The sequence below is a fragment of the Anastrepha ludens genome, chromosome 3 (genome assembly GCF_028408465.1).
Source record: "Anastrepha ludens isolate Willacy chromosome 3, idAnaLude1.1, whole genome shotgun sequence".
Lineage (NCBI taxonomy): Eukaryota > Metazoa > Arthropoda > Insecta > Diptera > Tephritidae > Anastrepha > Anastrepha ludens.
In genome coordinates this window covers 96,934,875-96,949,331 of record NC_071499.1, presented here as the reverse complement: position 1 = coordinate 96,949,331, position 14,457 = coordinate 96,934,875, and the positions used below count along the sequence as shown (strand labels likewise).

At 37.7% G+C, this 14,457-nt stretch overlaps 1 protein-coding gene across 1 annotated transcript in view; it reads right to left on the bottom strand.

The window, feature by feature from the left end:
• Positions 1-1,114: 1,114 nt before the first annotated feature.
• The window catches only part of LOC128857617 (mucin-19-like), a 34,973-nt gene continuing 21,630 nt past the window's right edge, over positions 1,115-14,457 (bottom strand). Inside the window, exons 2-3 of the mRNA XM_054093367.1 lie at positions 11,843-13,068; positions 1,115-5,421 (exon numbers count right to left, since the gene is read on the bottom strand). Of these exons, the coding sequence (XP_053949342.1) occupies positions 5,352-5,421; positions 11,843-13,068 (1,296 nt within the window). The 3' untranslated portion in view covers positions 1,115-5,351. The remainder of the gene's footprint in view (positions 5,422-11,842; positions 13,069-14,457) is intronic.

Here is a 14,457-nt window from a genome sequence, read left to right as displayed (position 1 = left end):
CAAGTTAAAAAGTTAAAAAAACTGAGCAATTAAAATAAATATTAAATAAATGCCTGTTTTTGTTTTGATTTCTTATGCAATTTTTTTTTCATAATAATATTATATTAAACTGCTATATTATCAGTACAGTTATTAAAATTTAAACTTTTATTAAAAAAATCATTTCTGGTTATTAACATGACGTAGCTAGCGCCATTAGTGTTTCATATAAGGCTTTTGTTGCTCAAAGTTTCGAAAAAATTGCATTTTGCTATCTTTTTGATAGAGTTTTACCCTCCTAATTATCAAGTTACAAATGGAAAAACATCTTTGTTGACTAGTGTAATTAATTTAAATTCTACGCAGAGCTAAAATGCCATGTTTTGCACGGCAATTAATTTACGCTAGAAAAGGTATGTACAAGTATAATATAAATAAATTACGATGCTGCACAAGAAAATTTTGCCGTGTTCTTTTTCGTTATATTTTTGAATGGTTAATGTAATTCGAATTATATTTACGGTTAGACAAGTATTATGTTTTTTCGTGAGTATTCATTGTAGATTGGGAGTAGTAGGAGGGAACGGCAATACATAGAATTATTGAAAAATAAGTGTTTTTAAGTTAAATTTCGCGCAACTAAGCAACCGTGAACTGCTCTAAAATAAATATTCTTGAACTCATGAAAAATTAAAGAATATGTGTTTGTACGATGCGCCAATCATTCATTTTCTTGTGAGAATTATTAGGAATTTTCTAATGAAACTCACAGGTAATCTGTGCTTCGTGTTAATAATAGTTTTTAAGTTATTTATCCGCTATTTTGCAAATCTCCTAACACGCCAGCCGAGTTAGCAATATCTGAAAAGCATGGCTGAAATAGTGTGCTGCCAGAGCAAAAAAATACAAATTGAATAAAAACAAAGCAATATGAGTACCCCAATTTGCGTGCACTCTGGCTTGTTATATATTTATATATATATATATATATACATATGTATATATTATATATATATTATATACACAGTACACACAAAACAGGCAATCAAAATCCGTTCAAATAGGAGGCAATTAAAATACAGTAAAATTAAGTATTCATATTTTTATTTATAAACACATATAAATTATAAATACATATAAACCGTAACATTTGGTCTTTTTCAGCTTTCTGGTAGCATTTTTTCTTGTTGAAATACTCAAAATAGGAGAAATGTCGGCCGATTTGGCAAGCTTTGAAGTCAAATAACTTAAAATATACCAGTTTTCTAAATGTGGGGTTTTTACTTTTACAATGTGGAAGAAACTTTCACAATCCCGTCCCCTTATAAGGGCTTTTTTGTTTCTTTCAAAACGTGGGACATTAATAAAAAAGTTTGCCAAAATAAATATAAACAGGTTAAATATAAAGAAGTTGTAAAAGTTTCAGCCTTTTCATTCCATCCTTTCCATCATACTATCTGCCGGCAGTGGTTTATTCAAAAGTGGGATTGTGGTGGTGGGTTTGTTTGCGCGTGGGTTGGGTGGTATTTACTTAGTTAGTCGCTTGGTCGGCCTTGACTTTCATCTCGATACACGCTCATTAAATTTGCGTGGCTTGCAAACTGCGTACTAATTTATGGTAACAAACGTTTTATAACTCTTTTATCTTCTCTAAGTATGCATACATATGTATGTATGTATGTTTCTGCATAGATAAAGTTGCATGTGCGCTTGCTTGAATATAAATCGTAAATATGTATAGGATATAAGTACAACCAATTAGATATTCCCGAATTGCTTCTAAGCGTATGCATACATACTTATGGGTTAGTTAATGCCAAACCTTTGCACAGAGTGTGCATACATACATATGTATAAATGACATATACCTCAATGTAATGAGCTGTGTCGAGCCCTCATATCGCGATTCCTTTACACATCTTCATTTTTCACTTTTAAATAATTTTTTTTAAATCATTTTCACATCCAAATTTCTATACTAGCACTGCCCGTCGTTAGTTAACTTAGCCGGACTGTATCAGCGCCAGCTTGTCTCACCACGGTGGCCTGTGGTGTTAGCGGCAGCCTAAGCTTCGTTTTTCATTTTATTTAATTCACTTAAGCAAACTGCAATTGTTTGACATTCTCGCGCGCGTACACACACATGTAGAAGCACCACAGTTGCATTTGAGAAACTGCACTGTTGCATTGCTTATTCACCTTTTTTGTTGTTTGTTCTATCCTCACTTTCGTCCTCTGCACTTAAACCAATGCTTTTGTTCGTTGTTCCGAATAAACACTTTTTTTAATTTCATATAATCACTATTATCACCAGCTTTTGGGTGGTTAATATATGATGCCACGCCACTGCAGCTGGTTGTGCTTGTGACGACTGAATCTATTTTTTTATACTTTTCTGTGGCGTTGTATTGCACTGCACTGTCCACCTCACTCAATGCTAATGGCAATAGCAAATTTTTCTTTCGTACGTTTTTTTTTCAATAAGTATTTTTTTCACCAGAATACCTTACACATTTTCGTTTGTCTGTCAGCACACGCACGCGTATCGTTAACGGGTTTAACCAACGTACAGATTTGCAAAGAATTTATAATTTTTAGCAATAAAAACTTTGCAAAATGTTAAATAGCTTAAATAATTTATATGTCTCACCACGCCATCGTCGCCGCGACATCGATAACTCGAGACGTTGAAAATCACGAACCGCACGAAGTTATGAACACCGATGAAGACGATGTCGCTGGTGGCGAGAAAAACTGCACAAAAATTCTACACACACACACACACACACGGAGGAGTGTGTCAACGACTTTGCGGAGGTGAGCGGCGAAAGAAAAATGGAAGGTTAAATAAATCATGAAAAAGAATATGCTGTTGAGAGCAAGTAGGCAAGCGCGAGAATTAAAGAGAGCGGGAGAGCATTGGAGCACAAGTGTGCGCGCTTTTTGTTAGAGACCCTGCGCTGTAGTAAACCAGGCAGTAGTTGGAGCACAGCAGAGAATACCCACGGAGCGAAGTGGCTGCTTCACGATTATAAACTCATGTCAACACCATTAGAAGCAACGGTGTGACATTGCCGACGTTAGCAGTGTTTCGACGTTACTGATTACGAGACGATGACAAGGCCGGCTGGCTGCGCTCTAGAGGGGCGCGAGTAAGGTGAAGGGGATTGTGCAGCCATCGACAATGCCATTAAAATTGTACGATGTTTATGCTGGCGTTCCATCACAAGGCGACGAACACAAAGCACAGTGAGCACCAAGTAGAGACAAATGCTAAAGGTGGTGATAACGAGTAGCCCAGACCAATCGGCGAATCAAGACGGAACAGAGCTAGTACGCGAGAGAAAAAGCGAGCGAGATACGCGCTGCTGCTACACAATAAAGTAAGCAAACGTATATACTGCATATACACATATATACACTTATGTATGTACATGCAAAGAACATCGTTTATAAAACCAAGTGGGTGAGCAGCATCGAGGAGCGCATAAATCACAATTCGTGGATTTGAGCAGAGCGCAAACAACCAGTAGCGCCTAACGCTAAACAAATTGGAAGCATGGAACGACGACCATAGTTGGGTGGTCATATGAAATGAATAGCAGAGTAAAAATGGCGTACGATATGCAGATGCGGCGCATGAAAGAGCGCGCATTTCCTCTGCGAAAGTATTAGTAGATAAACAAAGAATACAAATCTCTGTCACTGTCAAATTATTGTGTTTATAATGCGCGTATTATGCGTATGCTACCGACCCGAAAATGAAATAAGAACGCCGGAAAATCAGTATAGGTATATGGTACGCTCTGTGCAAAGTTGTCAAGAAAAATATATTAGCTGCGCAGAGCTGATGCTGCAGTGTTGTTGTTGAGATAGAGAGAAATTTCACTTGATGTAATCTATTCTTTGTTTTGTTTACCTTTCTCATAATTTTGACAACTGCACAAATGTCACTTTTATATGCGTGAATGCCAGAATAGAAAATGACATTTAACATACAGGCGATATGCTGACATTTAGAGGCGTGTATAGTTCAGTTAAAAAAAAAGTAGAAACCTTTACTGGTCTTGTTTGTACAATCGCTATTACAATTGGAAAACATCTAACCAAATTTAATACATACATATGTTTGTACATACACAAATATTTAAGTATTGAACGATCGTCGCTGATTTTGGCTGTTCTTAACAGCTGAAAGGGATTTATTGAATTAGAAGAGACTTTCTTAAAAATACAATAGAAAACTGGGAGGAATATGAAATATAACGAAATTAACCACTTTTGCAGTAAGATGTGATTATAACATGATTATTTGCTTTTCTTCTGCCAGTCTATGAACAATATTTCTTACATACTCTTTACGTCTAAGAAACTTAGAATTACAGAAAAAGTTCAAAGCAAAGAGAAACTTTGTATTAAAAAACATAATAAAAACTTGTTTAGGCTAGGCAAAGTTAATTATAACATTTCTAGGTAATCAATCAGCTGAGGAAGTAATAGTAGTCAACCCAGTTTTAACATTTGCCCAATGGAAGGGATAAGATTTGAGGTGATTACGCATTGGAACATTAAAACTAATAATTTTCAAAAGTTAGAGACAATCAACTAAAGGGATTTCCAATAACAGGTGTTATTTAAATATATAAAAGCTATCGAGAGATGATTAACAATTGTTTATGGCCGGAATTGGATGATATTGATCTGGACAACGTTTATTTTCAACAAGACGGCGCTACGTGCCACACAAGCAACAAAACCATTGATCTTTTACGGGAAACGTTTCCGGAACGTGTTATCTCTCGAAGAGGTGATCACAAGTGGACACTGAGATCTTATGATTTAACACGTTGTGACTTTTTTCTGTGGGGCCACGTGAAAGAGAAGGTCTACGTCCACAGCCCAGGGTCGATTCAAGATCTCAAACATAGAATTCCTGAGGCTATCGAGGACATAGGGCAGCCACTTTGCAATTTGGTTATGGAAAATTACATGAAAAGGATATTGTGCTGTAAGCGTGGTCGTGGTGGTCATTGGCCTGATGCTATTTATTTTTAAGTGTGGATGCAATAATTCATTTTTCTTATCAAACAAAAAAATTTAGGCTTTCAGCTTTTTACATTAAATGGCTTCTTAATAGTGACATATTTTCTAAATTGGATCTCAGGACAGTTTTGTATAATTGAAAACTACTAATTTGATTAATCGACATTTATAATAACTAATTTTGAATGTGGGTAAACTTGGCGGTGTGCAAATTTTCTGCCTGCAAAATATAGAATAGGCGCAGTATAATAGAATAGGCCCGAATACTGCCTGTTGTACTGCAGCATTAAATGGCCGACACATTTTTACTAACCGTGGCATCCCCTCGGCTAGCAATGGCAAATCTCTGAGTGTTTCTTCCGTGAAAAAAGCTTCTTGTAAAAATCTTTCGCCATTCTTCTGAAATTAGAGGAGAGGCTCAGTCAATCACTTATCAGAGAATATATGTATGTACCTACATATAGATTTTACATACATATATATATTTATAGGTACATATGCAATTTTTATTTACCTGTAATTCAATCAATTAAAAATACATTTTAATAAAAATAAATAACTTAAAGAATTTTCATAAAGTGAACGAAAAATACATTTAAAAAAATTTCAAATAATCACAGCCATAATTTTCACCATCTGCTCCAAATGTTAGGTGGTGAATGAGTGGCGAGCTCAAATTCAACGTTTATTTTGTGAGTTGGCATAGATTATCAAGTGAGCCAAATTCATGCATTTCCCATTTCCACAAGAGCAACTTGTGAGCGGCCGAATTGCAAATTGCGCCCAGCCAGCTGCTGCGGCCAAAGAATGAATCGTTTGGCATTTGTTTTGGTGGGATTTTGTGGTGGGATTTTATGGTTGGATTTCAACAACACTGAGATTAGGCAAGAGAAACAGAGCAAGAAGCCCGCAAAATTTAAAAGTGGGCAGGAAATTAGTGAGAAAATTGCATGAAGTGACTACTTATTGCTTGTACTCGCGACTAGTCGTTCAGAATGAGACTTCATGACTGCAGAAACAAGTGCATTTCAGTGACACAGTTAAAATACATATGATTTATAAGTAGTAGAGCAGGGGCAGAATGCTATCAGGTAGCGTGTGTATACATATCTTGCACCGTTGCGTCCGGCCAAATCATTTTTTTTTTTTTTTTCAATATTTACTGAAGGCTTGTAATAGAATTTTCAATTGAATTACGTACATTTAGTAAGCTTTTAGGCAAACTTCTATTTCGTGTCCATTTTACGTCTTGATGTATTCAGTATTATTGAAATAACTCCAGTTATATTAATTTACATAAATAAATAATATATAATATATCTAGTTGTGATAAGAACACGTGGACTTGTGCCTAATGCAAAGTATACACGCTCCAACCGTTGTATCATATATAGGATGGTTGTACGACTGGTTTCAATGTTGGTCCAACGGTTGCATAAAAATTAAAATGTTTTAATTTTGGTGGGCCGAGTTAGCGGTTGTACAATGAGTTGGAACGTGTATATGCAGGTTTTAGAATCAACCTTGGCCACATTTTTCTTTTTAGTTATTTACACAGAAACCAATATAAATAAAAATACAAAAAAAAAGTTAATTAAGTAACAAATAATAAATAATTGAACAAGTTTCACTTGATTCCAGCAATTTGCGAAATGTTCAAGACCAGGAATCAGAGAATAATAAAGTTGTAAATCTTGTTGGAAAGTGTATACTAAACAGCCGTCCAACTCATTGTACAACGTGTTGGTACAACGGTTGGAGCGGGTATACTCTACATAAGCATCGATTTGACCATGACGTAGTTACAAGTACTCATTCTTGTAAAGATATATTTTATTTGATTGATTTTTGTGATTTTTATTCACAGCCGAAAGTTCGCGATTTGCTTAAACTTTTCATGGCTTTGTTATCATATGGTTTTGCTTTCACTGGGAACTTACAATACAAAAATCTTATTTTTGAATTTGGATATTCGACAATTCTTTTATGTAATTTTATTTTGATGTATAGAGTCCAGGCAAAGGCGAATCGCAATTTCATTCACTTGCAAATTGCATTGTCTCTCATAAAATACTATATGTATGTAGGTCGAAGGCGGTGTGAACCTTTACCCGCCTCCATTTTGTAGAACAATAACAAAACCACACCACAAATTATAAGAGAAGCTCAGCATACTCAAATAAGATGGTTTTTATAAAGTCAGCGTATTAAAACCGGTCACTTTGAACTTAGCTATAAGGCCGAGAAGCCGAGAGGCGGCCGCCGTAGCCGAATGGGTTGGTGCGTGACTACCATTCGGAATTCAGAGAGAACATAGGTTCGAATCTCGGTGAAATACTAAAATGACGAAAACGTTTTTTCCAATAGCGGTCGCCCCTCGGCAGGGAATGGCAAACCTCCGATTATATTTCTGCCATGAAAAAGATCCTCATTAAAAATATCTTCACTTCGGAGTCGGCTTGAAACTGTAGGTGGTCCCTCCATTTGTGGAACAAAATCAATACACATAACACAAATAGGAGGAGGAGTTCGGCTAAATACCCAGAAAGGGTGTATGCGCCAATTATGTATGTATATATATATATATCCACAAATGTGTATATATATATACATATATTAAAACCGGTCACATTATCTTCATAGGTCAAGGCTCTCATACACATGCCCATGCCCTTAGGAATGGTTCCCCTAGTATCCCCTACAATATTTTTCAAATTCGTGCCAAGAAAATTCTCCAGACTCTTTAAATTTATTATGTTCCGATTCTGAGACTAAAAAAAAATGTTGTCTAAGCAGAGCCTTTTCTATTTTCTTTTTTTTTTAATTTATGCATTCATACAAATTTTCCGTCCAGCTGGGCTTTGTTGGTTGGTTAGAGTGGTGATTCATCCAGAATCCAACTAGCGCTTCCGCACCATTTTGTTGCCACATCCTCGTTACCAAATTGTTTAACAGTTATTTGCAGCAGGACTATATCCAGTCTGTGCGGTTTAGGAACCTTATTAGGTTGTTGACGTCTACGCCAGACAGTTGCTCGAGACTCTCGAGCAGCGGTTTGCTCAGGGTTAACGTTCTATCCTTCCATATGGCAGGGCATTCACAGAGGAAATGGAAGATTCTTTTTCCTCCGGTTGTTTACAACTGTGACAGTCTGTGTTGTGAGGGATGCCCATTTTGGCGGCTTGTTCTTCGATAGAAGCCAGTTATGACTGCCGTAAGTCTGCAGGTGTCCCGTCGTTTCATGTTTATTAATGTCAACGATTGCTTGAGGTTGTAGGTGGGCCGTAACGTTCTGCTGATTTTGCATTTCGTCTGGTCTCTCCATCTACAATCTGCAATTCGAAGGTATTTTAGGGAAATTGCATTCTTGACCGCACCCAGTGGAGTGAATACTGGTACTGCAAGAGCGCTATTCATGGCAGATCCCCATCTTGCCAGTTCATCAGCTTTTTCGTTACCTTCTATGTTCCGGTGTCCCGGGACCCAAATTAAGGTTACTCTGTGGTTTTCACTCAAGTTGGTGAGGCTATTCCTACTTTGCTTAGCTGGGCTTGTTATAATATCATTTTAAGTATACGTATCTAGAATTTTATTAACTGCTTTGATGTGACCACAAAAACATGATGTATTGCAGTTTCAATGCACTTTTCCTACTAAATAGAGCAAACTACATTTATGGCCTGTGGAATGAATGAGCAGTGAGGCAAATGGCAAAGTAGCGTACCAGTACAATGCACTTGTCAAGTTTCGAACGACGCGCGACTTTGGCGAGTTGTGAGAATTATGCCCCACAATCCATACCACCCACGCATCTATGAATATGCCTGAGACTAGCTGTGAGAGAAAGAGAGAGCGAAAAATTGACATTGGTACAATAGGCCGGCGACAAAGATGGGAAGAGAAAATAAAAAATGAGCGGTATTTCTATAGGCTTGAAATAGTGAGCAGCACTAAAAAGTATGTAGTACTAAACTCATTTAATAGCTTTTATAGTACATTGGCATTAATATTAATTACAAACAAAAATTGCAAAAAATAAAAGGATTCGTTTAATTAAAGAAATACATAAAAATGTATGCGTAACACACCGCTCCTAGCGAGGGGCGAAAGGGATGCGACAGGATATAAAATACTGGAGGAAGCTAGCAAAATATATCTGAGAATCATGGCTAGTTTTCGTTTTTTTTTTTTAAATTACTGGTAGCTCAAAGACAGATATCCTCAAACTCGTAAGGTCGAGTAGGACTATGACTAGTTAAAAGGGGTGTGAAAAACCACTCACCATAATTCAAGAACGTTTAGTTTTAGTAACCAAGTAATGAGCTCACACGGAAAGCAAATACTGATGAATCGTAGAAATAAATGATTGTGTCAACATACAAACAAATTTGTACGTCTTCGATAACCTTGGCCAGCAAGGTTTTGTTCACATGGTTCTGTGTGCTAATTATTAGCTTACTATATATTTCGTTATAAAAGAGAAATTAGCAGTTTTTTCTCAGCCAAAAATTTGTAGTAACAAGTTACTTATGATTTTACTGTATTTTGCCGCCAATGTTATTGTGTGTACGTTGTGTCAAACTGCATCAAGTTTTACTTTAAAACTGTATCAAATTGTTGTGAGATTCGTTTCATCAATCTTCCTAACAGTGTTTGCTAAGTATGTGGTGCGCAAATTTTCAAAAGTCAGCATTGAAAGTCACCAGTTAAGTGGTATACAGGTGAAGCAGAGTTATCGTAATTAATTTGGTTTCACTATGTGTATGGCACTAGATTGTCCAAGGAAGCCAATTTGACTGCTTTTAAATAAAATTAGAACAACAATAATGCACACTTATGTATATACGAGTATTATACAATTTCTTAGGATGAACGCGACAGATAAATGCGTTTATTAATAATTGCAGTTACATACCTCCCATCTCCTTTATTTCCGGTGTCTATGTCACTACCTTTTCACAATGCAGTCATTTTGTCTTTCTAGTGCTAAGACCAGAATTGGACACCTCACATACTATATATGTATATGCTACCTTGCGATACGCACAAGGAATGCTCCAAGTTAGGTAAAAGGCATGCGATATATGGCTTTCGGAAAACCGACTGCTTTGGAAGAGCTGCTAATAGATGAGTGATACCCAAAATTAATTTTTATACTCTCATACCTCGACTTCTTTTCTCAGAATCTAGGAGACTCTAGCGACTAACACGGAGGTAAATTTAATAAGGATATTTGCAGCATGAAAATCATGGTAATGTTGCAGAATGTGTACGAAAATTACGTACGGCAATGGGAAGAAGAAAAGCACCGAATGAAGCGTATGTGCGTTACTTTGCGAAAAAAGTAAGAGAAACTGTGTTGCTTATTGACAAACCAACGCGTGATCGACCAAAAACCGTGCGTACACCCGAAAATATTGCTGCTGTGGTCGAGAGTCTTTGTGAATCACCAGGAACATCAGTTCACCGTCGTTCTCAACAATTGGACATTTCGGAGACATCATTGAGACGAATTTTGCGTAAAAACCTTGGTATGACACCGTACAAAGTCCAATTGGTTCGGCAGCTGAAGCAAACCGACCACCCAATGCGTTTTCGCTTCGCTTCATGGGCTTGGGATCGACTTGAAGAAGATGAAGACTTTTACCGAAAAATCATCTTTTCGGATGAAGCTCATTTCCATCTCGGCAGGTATGTTAACAAGCAAAATTGCTGCATTTGGGGCTCAGAAAACCCGCACGCACTCGAAGAAAAGCCGATGCATTCACAACGAGTCACTGTATGGTGCGGATTTTGGTCGAGAAGCATCATTGGTCCATTTTTCTTCGAAAATGAGCGTAGTGAGTGGCCGTAACCGTCAATGGAGAGCGTTACCGGGCCATGTTAAACGAATTTTGTTCCGAGAAATTGAAGAGGAGGATATTGGTGGCATTTGGTTCCAACAAGATGGCGCTAATTGCCACACAGCTAATGCTACGATCAATCTTTTGCGCACTGTCTTCGAAGATCGCATTATCAGCCGAAATTCTGATATCGTTTAGCCGCCTCGGAGCTGCGATTTGACGCCGTTGGATTATTATCTTTGGGGTGCCGTCAAAGACCAGTGTTATGCCCACTAACCAGCAACAATTGATGCACTGAAGACCAACATACGCGATGTCATAGCTGAAATACAGCCGCATACAATCGAAAATGTGTTGAAAAATTGGACCGATCGTATGGGGTGGTGCATGGCTAGCCGAGGCAGCCATATGAATGAAGTTGTGTTGTATCATTAACCGGAAGGATTGTACTTCAAAATAAAAAAAAAACAGTTTGGAAAAATATTGAGTAGTTTCTTTTTTATAGCATTTTTAATTCCGTACTGTTATATGGCGGACCCTGTACATATATAATAAGAAAATTTGAACCTTTTCTCCTTTATAAAACAGTTTTATTGGGACGCTCTTCATATAGTTCTGTATGCACATTGAATTCATCTTTGTATATTTCGATGATATAACGCGGGATTACTCATTGAGCTGTCGCTCGGCCTTACAAGTACATTTCACATCTTTTTTATTTTACTTTTTTCTACATTTTATGGTGTGGACTTTTGTATGTGCGTACTTTATAAGTTCAGCAAGCGAGCATGGACTAGCGTACGAATTTTAGGAATTTTCATTCTTTTGCATGTAAGCTGTAATACTGTCTCTCTTACTACTTTTCATATATTGGAATAATGTTTTTTTTTTTTTTATTTATTTTAGCATTTTGCAGGTATACTACAAAAAATATGACATACACATAAAAATCAAACAATTCATTCATATTGACGTACCTTGTTGGTGTGTTGCGAAAATTGTAGCAACAACAACAAAATGAGCACACCATATACACCAAGAAATTAACGCCGCCGCACCACGTTGCAGCCGCTGTTGCTGTTGCCGTTGCACCGTCTTCGCCTGCATCCACAGGTAATCCTACACCTGCTGTAGCACCAGCACTCCCCGCTTTTCCACCACTCTCGGCTACTATCACAGGTAAATTGCCAAATCCACTTGCTGGCGGTGTTGTAATAGGTGCACCCGATGATGCTTTACCACACCCCTCAAATACCACACCCCGACCACCAGCTGCCGCACCAGCGATATCGACCACAATTAGCGAACCAGCCGAGGGTGTTGACGATTTTCGACGTGCTCGCGCTTTACGGGCGCTCGGCGATTGGATTTTCAGAAAATGTGCTAAGCGTGCGCGTGTCGCTTTTATACCGCTGGCGGCGCTGATGGTAGCACCAATGCTGCCAATGCTGCCGCTACTTAACCGCTTCACCGCTGGCTTGAAGCTTGGGATGGTTGGTATATGGTGGGTTTGCTGCTGTTGCTGTAGCGGGGGCGGTGGCGGTTGGTGTGGTGCCTGTGGTATTGTTGTTGCAGTCTTAGTTATTGCTGTAGTTATGCTTGTTGTGATTGGGTGACTGGCAATTGCAGCCGCCGGCGGTTGCGCTCTTGCCGATTTCAATTGCGTTGCGGGCACACCTTTGCGCTCCGCTCCTCCCGCCAGTGCACGCGCAGGCGCAACCGTCGTGACGGCCGTTGCACCGCACGTATGTTGTGATTTTGCAAATCGTTCAGTCTTTTGTTGGCTTTCTGCCGCTCCAGCACCTGTTAGTAATGCGCCCTTCGATGAAAAGGGGGCGTGACGTTGCACCGGCACAGAATTAAATGTAATTTGTCTTTTTTTGCGTACTTTTTGCTTTACTTTGCTGGTCGCCTTTAGCAGTGGCTGTGTCTGGTGTGCTGTTGTAGTTGTTTTTATTTCACTTGGATGAGTTGATTGTGTAGTCTGCTGTTGATGTGGCGGACACGTTGCCTTAAATGCAATTTCAGCGGCTGAAGAAATTTGAGTTTTTATTGCTATGGCTGGAGGGCTTGTGGTCGATGTGGTGGTGGTGGTGGCTATTGTTGTGCTTTTGGTTATTGCGGTTGTGGTGCTGGAGGCGTTGGCGTTTGTGCTGTTGGCAATTTTTGGTGACAGTGATTTTGGTGCAGTGGAAAGGTTGCGCTGTTAATGCTATTGTACAAAATTTTTGCAATATTAGTGATGCTGGTGACGTAGTTGTTTCCGATTCCTTCTGTGCTATAGTCGATAGAGGTTTTATTGCTGTTTCTGGTTCTGACTTTGTTTTTGCTTTTACAAAATGTATATGATTGCTGAGGCTTTTTCTTACGTGCTGTTATGTTTATTTAAATCGTTCCAATCTTTTTTTTTCTGATGTAATGGTTGATATTTTATGGCCTGCCTCTTGGTATGCCCATTTTTTGCACGTGTATTTTTAATTAAGAACTTTTGGTTTTCTACCAGCCACCCTGTTGTTTTTTAACCCTTTGATTAGTATAATTTTGTTGTTGTTGTGAGCTGTATTATAGTTGGTTATTTATATATATGTACTATGCAGCCCTGGTGTTTACAGGGGCTTTTTCACAAATTTTTCCTTAGGTTACCATTGCAGCTGCTCGCTTTTTTATTGGCTTGCCATTGGCTTGTTTTTCTTTTTTTTTGTTGTTAAAATTGCAATAACACTTCCTTAGATATCGCTTTTACAGCCAGCAGCTTATATACCTTAGATATATCTCTTTCTTTAAATATCAAAGGAATAGTTTGCCATGGCGCCCAGTGACTGGACTTTCAGTTCAACTATTCATATACATATATTGCAGCTTTATCTATGTATCTTCTTTTGTGCTAAGCGGTGATGCTATGATAAGTTGAGACATGCATATGCAACAGCTGCCGAATGCCTGCGGCAGCAATGCTTGCAGTATTACAACAACAACAACTGTCACTCAAGTGCGAGCTTTTGCAGATACTTTCATGCGCTTTGTATCATTTTTGTTAAAATATACGCATAGTTATTAACTTTACTTCACTTTTTTTACAATCCACTGAGGGCACGCTTAGTTTTTTTCTAATTTCAAACTAGAAGAATTGAACACTACACTTTTTGATTTTTTGCCCCACGTTTTATCACCTAAAATTTTGCTCATTTCTGCGAGTTTGGAATATTTTTCTGTAACTCTCCACCAATTTTTGTCACTTTTCTGAAATAATGCATATTCTTGCTTGAGGCCTTAGTTTAAACTTCTCACTTCCCTTTTTTCTCACAGTTTGTGAATATATTCTCCTTTTTTCTTTTATTTTTATTTTTATTTTTAATTTTCTTTTCCTTTTTCTGTTTCTTTTTCTTTTTCTTTTTCTTTTTCTTTTTCTTTTTCTTTTTCTTTTTCTTTTTCTTTTTCTTTTTCTTTTTCTTTTTCTTTTTCTTTTTCTTTTTCTTTTTCTTTTTCTTTTTCTTTTTCTTTTCCTTTTTCTTTTTCTTTTCCTTTTCCTTTTTCTTTTTATTTTTCTTTTCCTTTTGATTTTCGTTTGCTTCTGTGCTTTATTCTACTACTT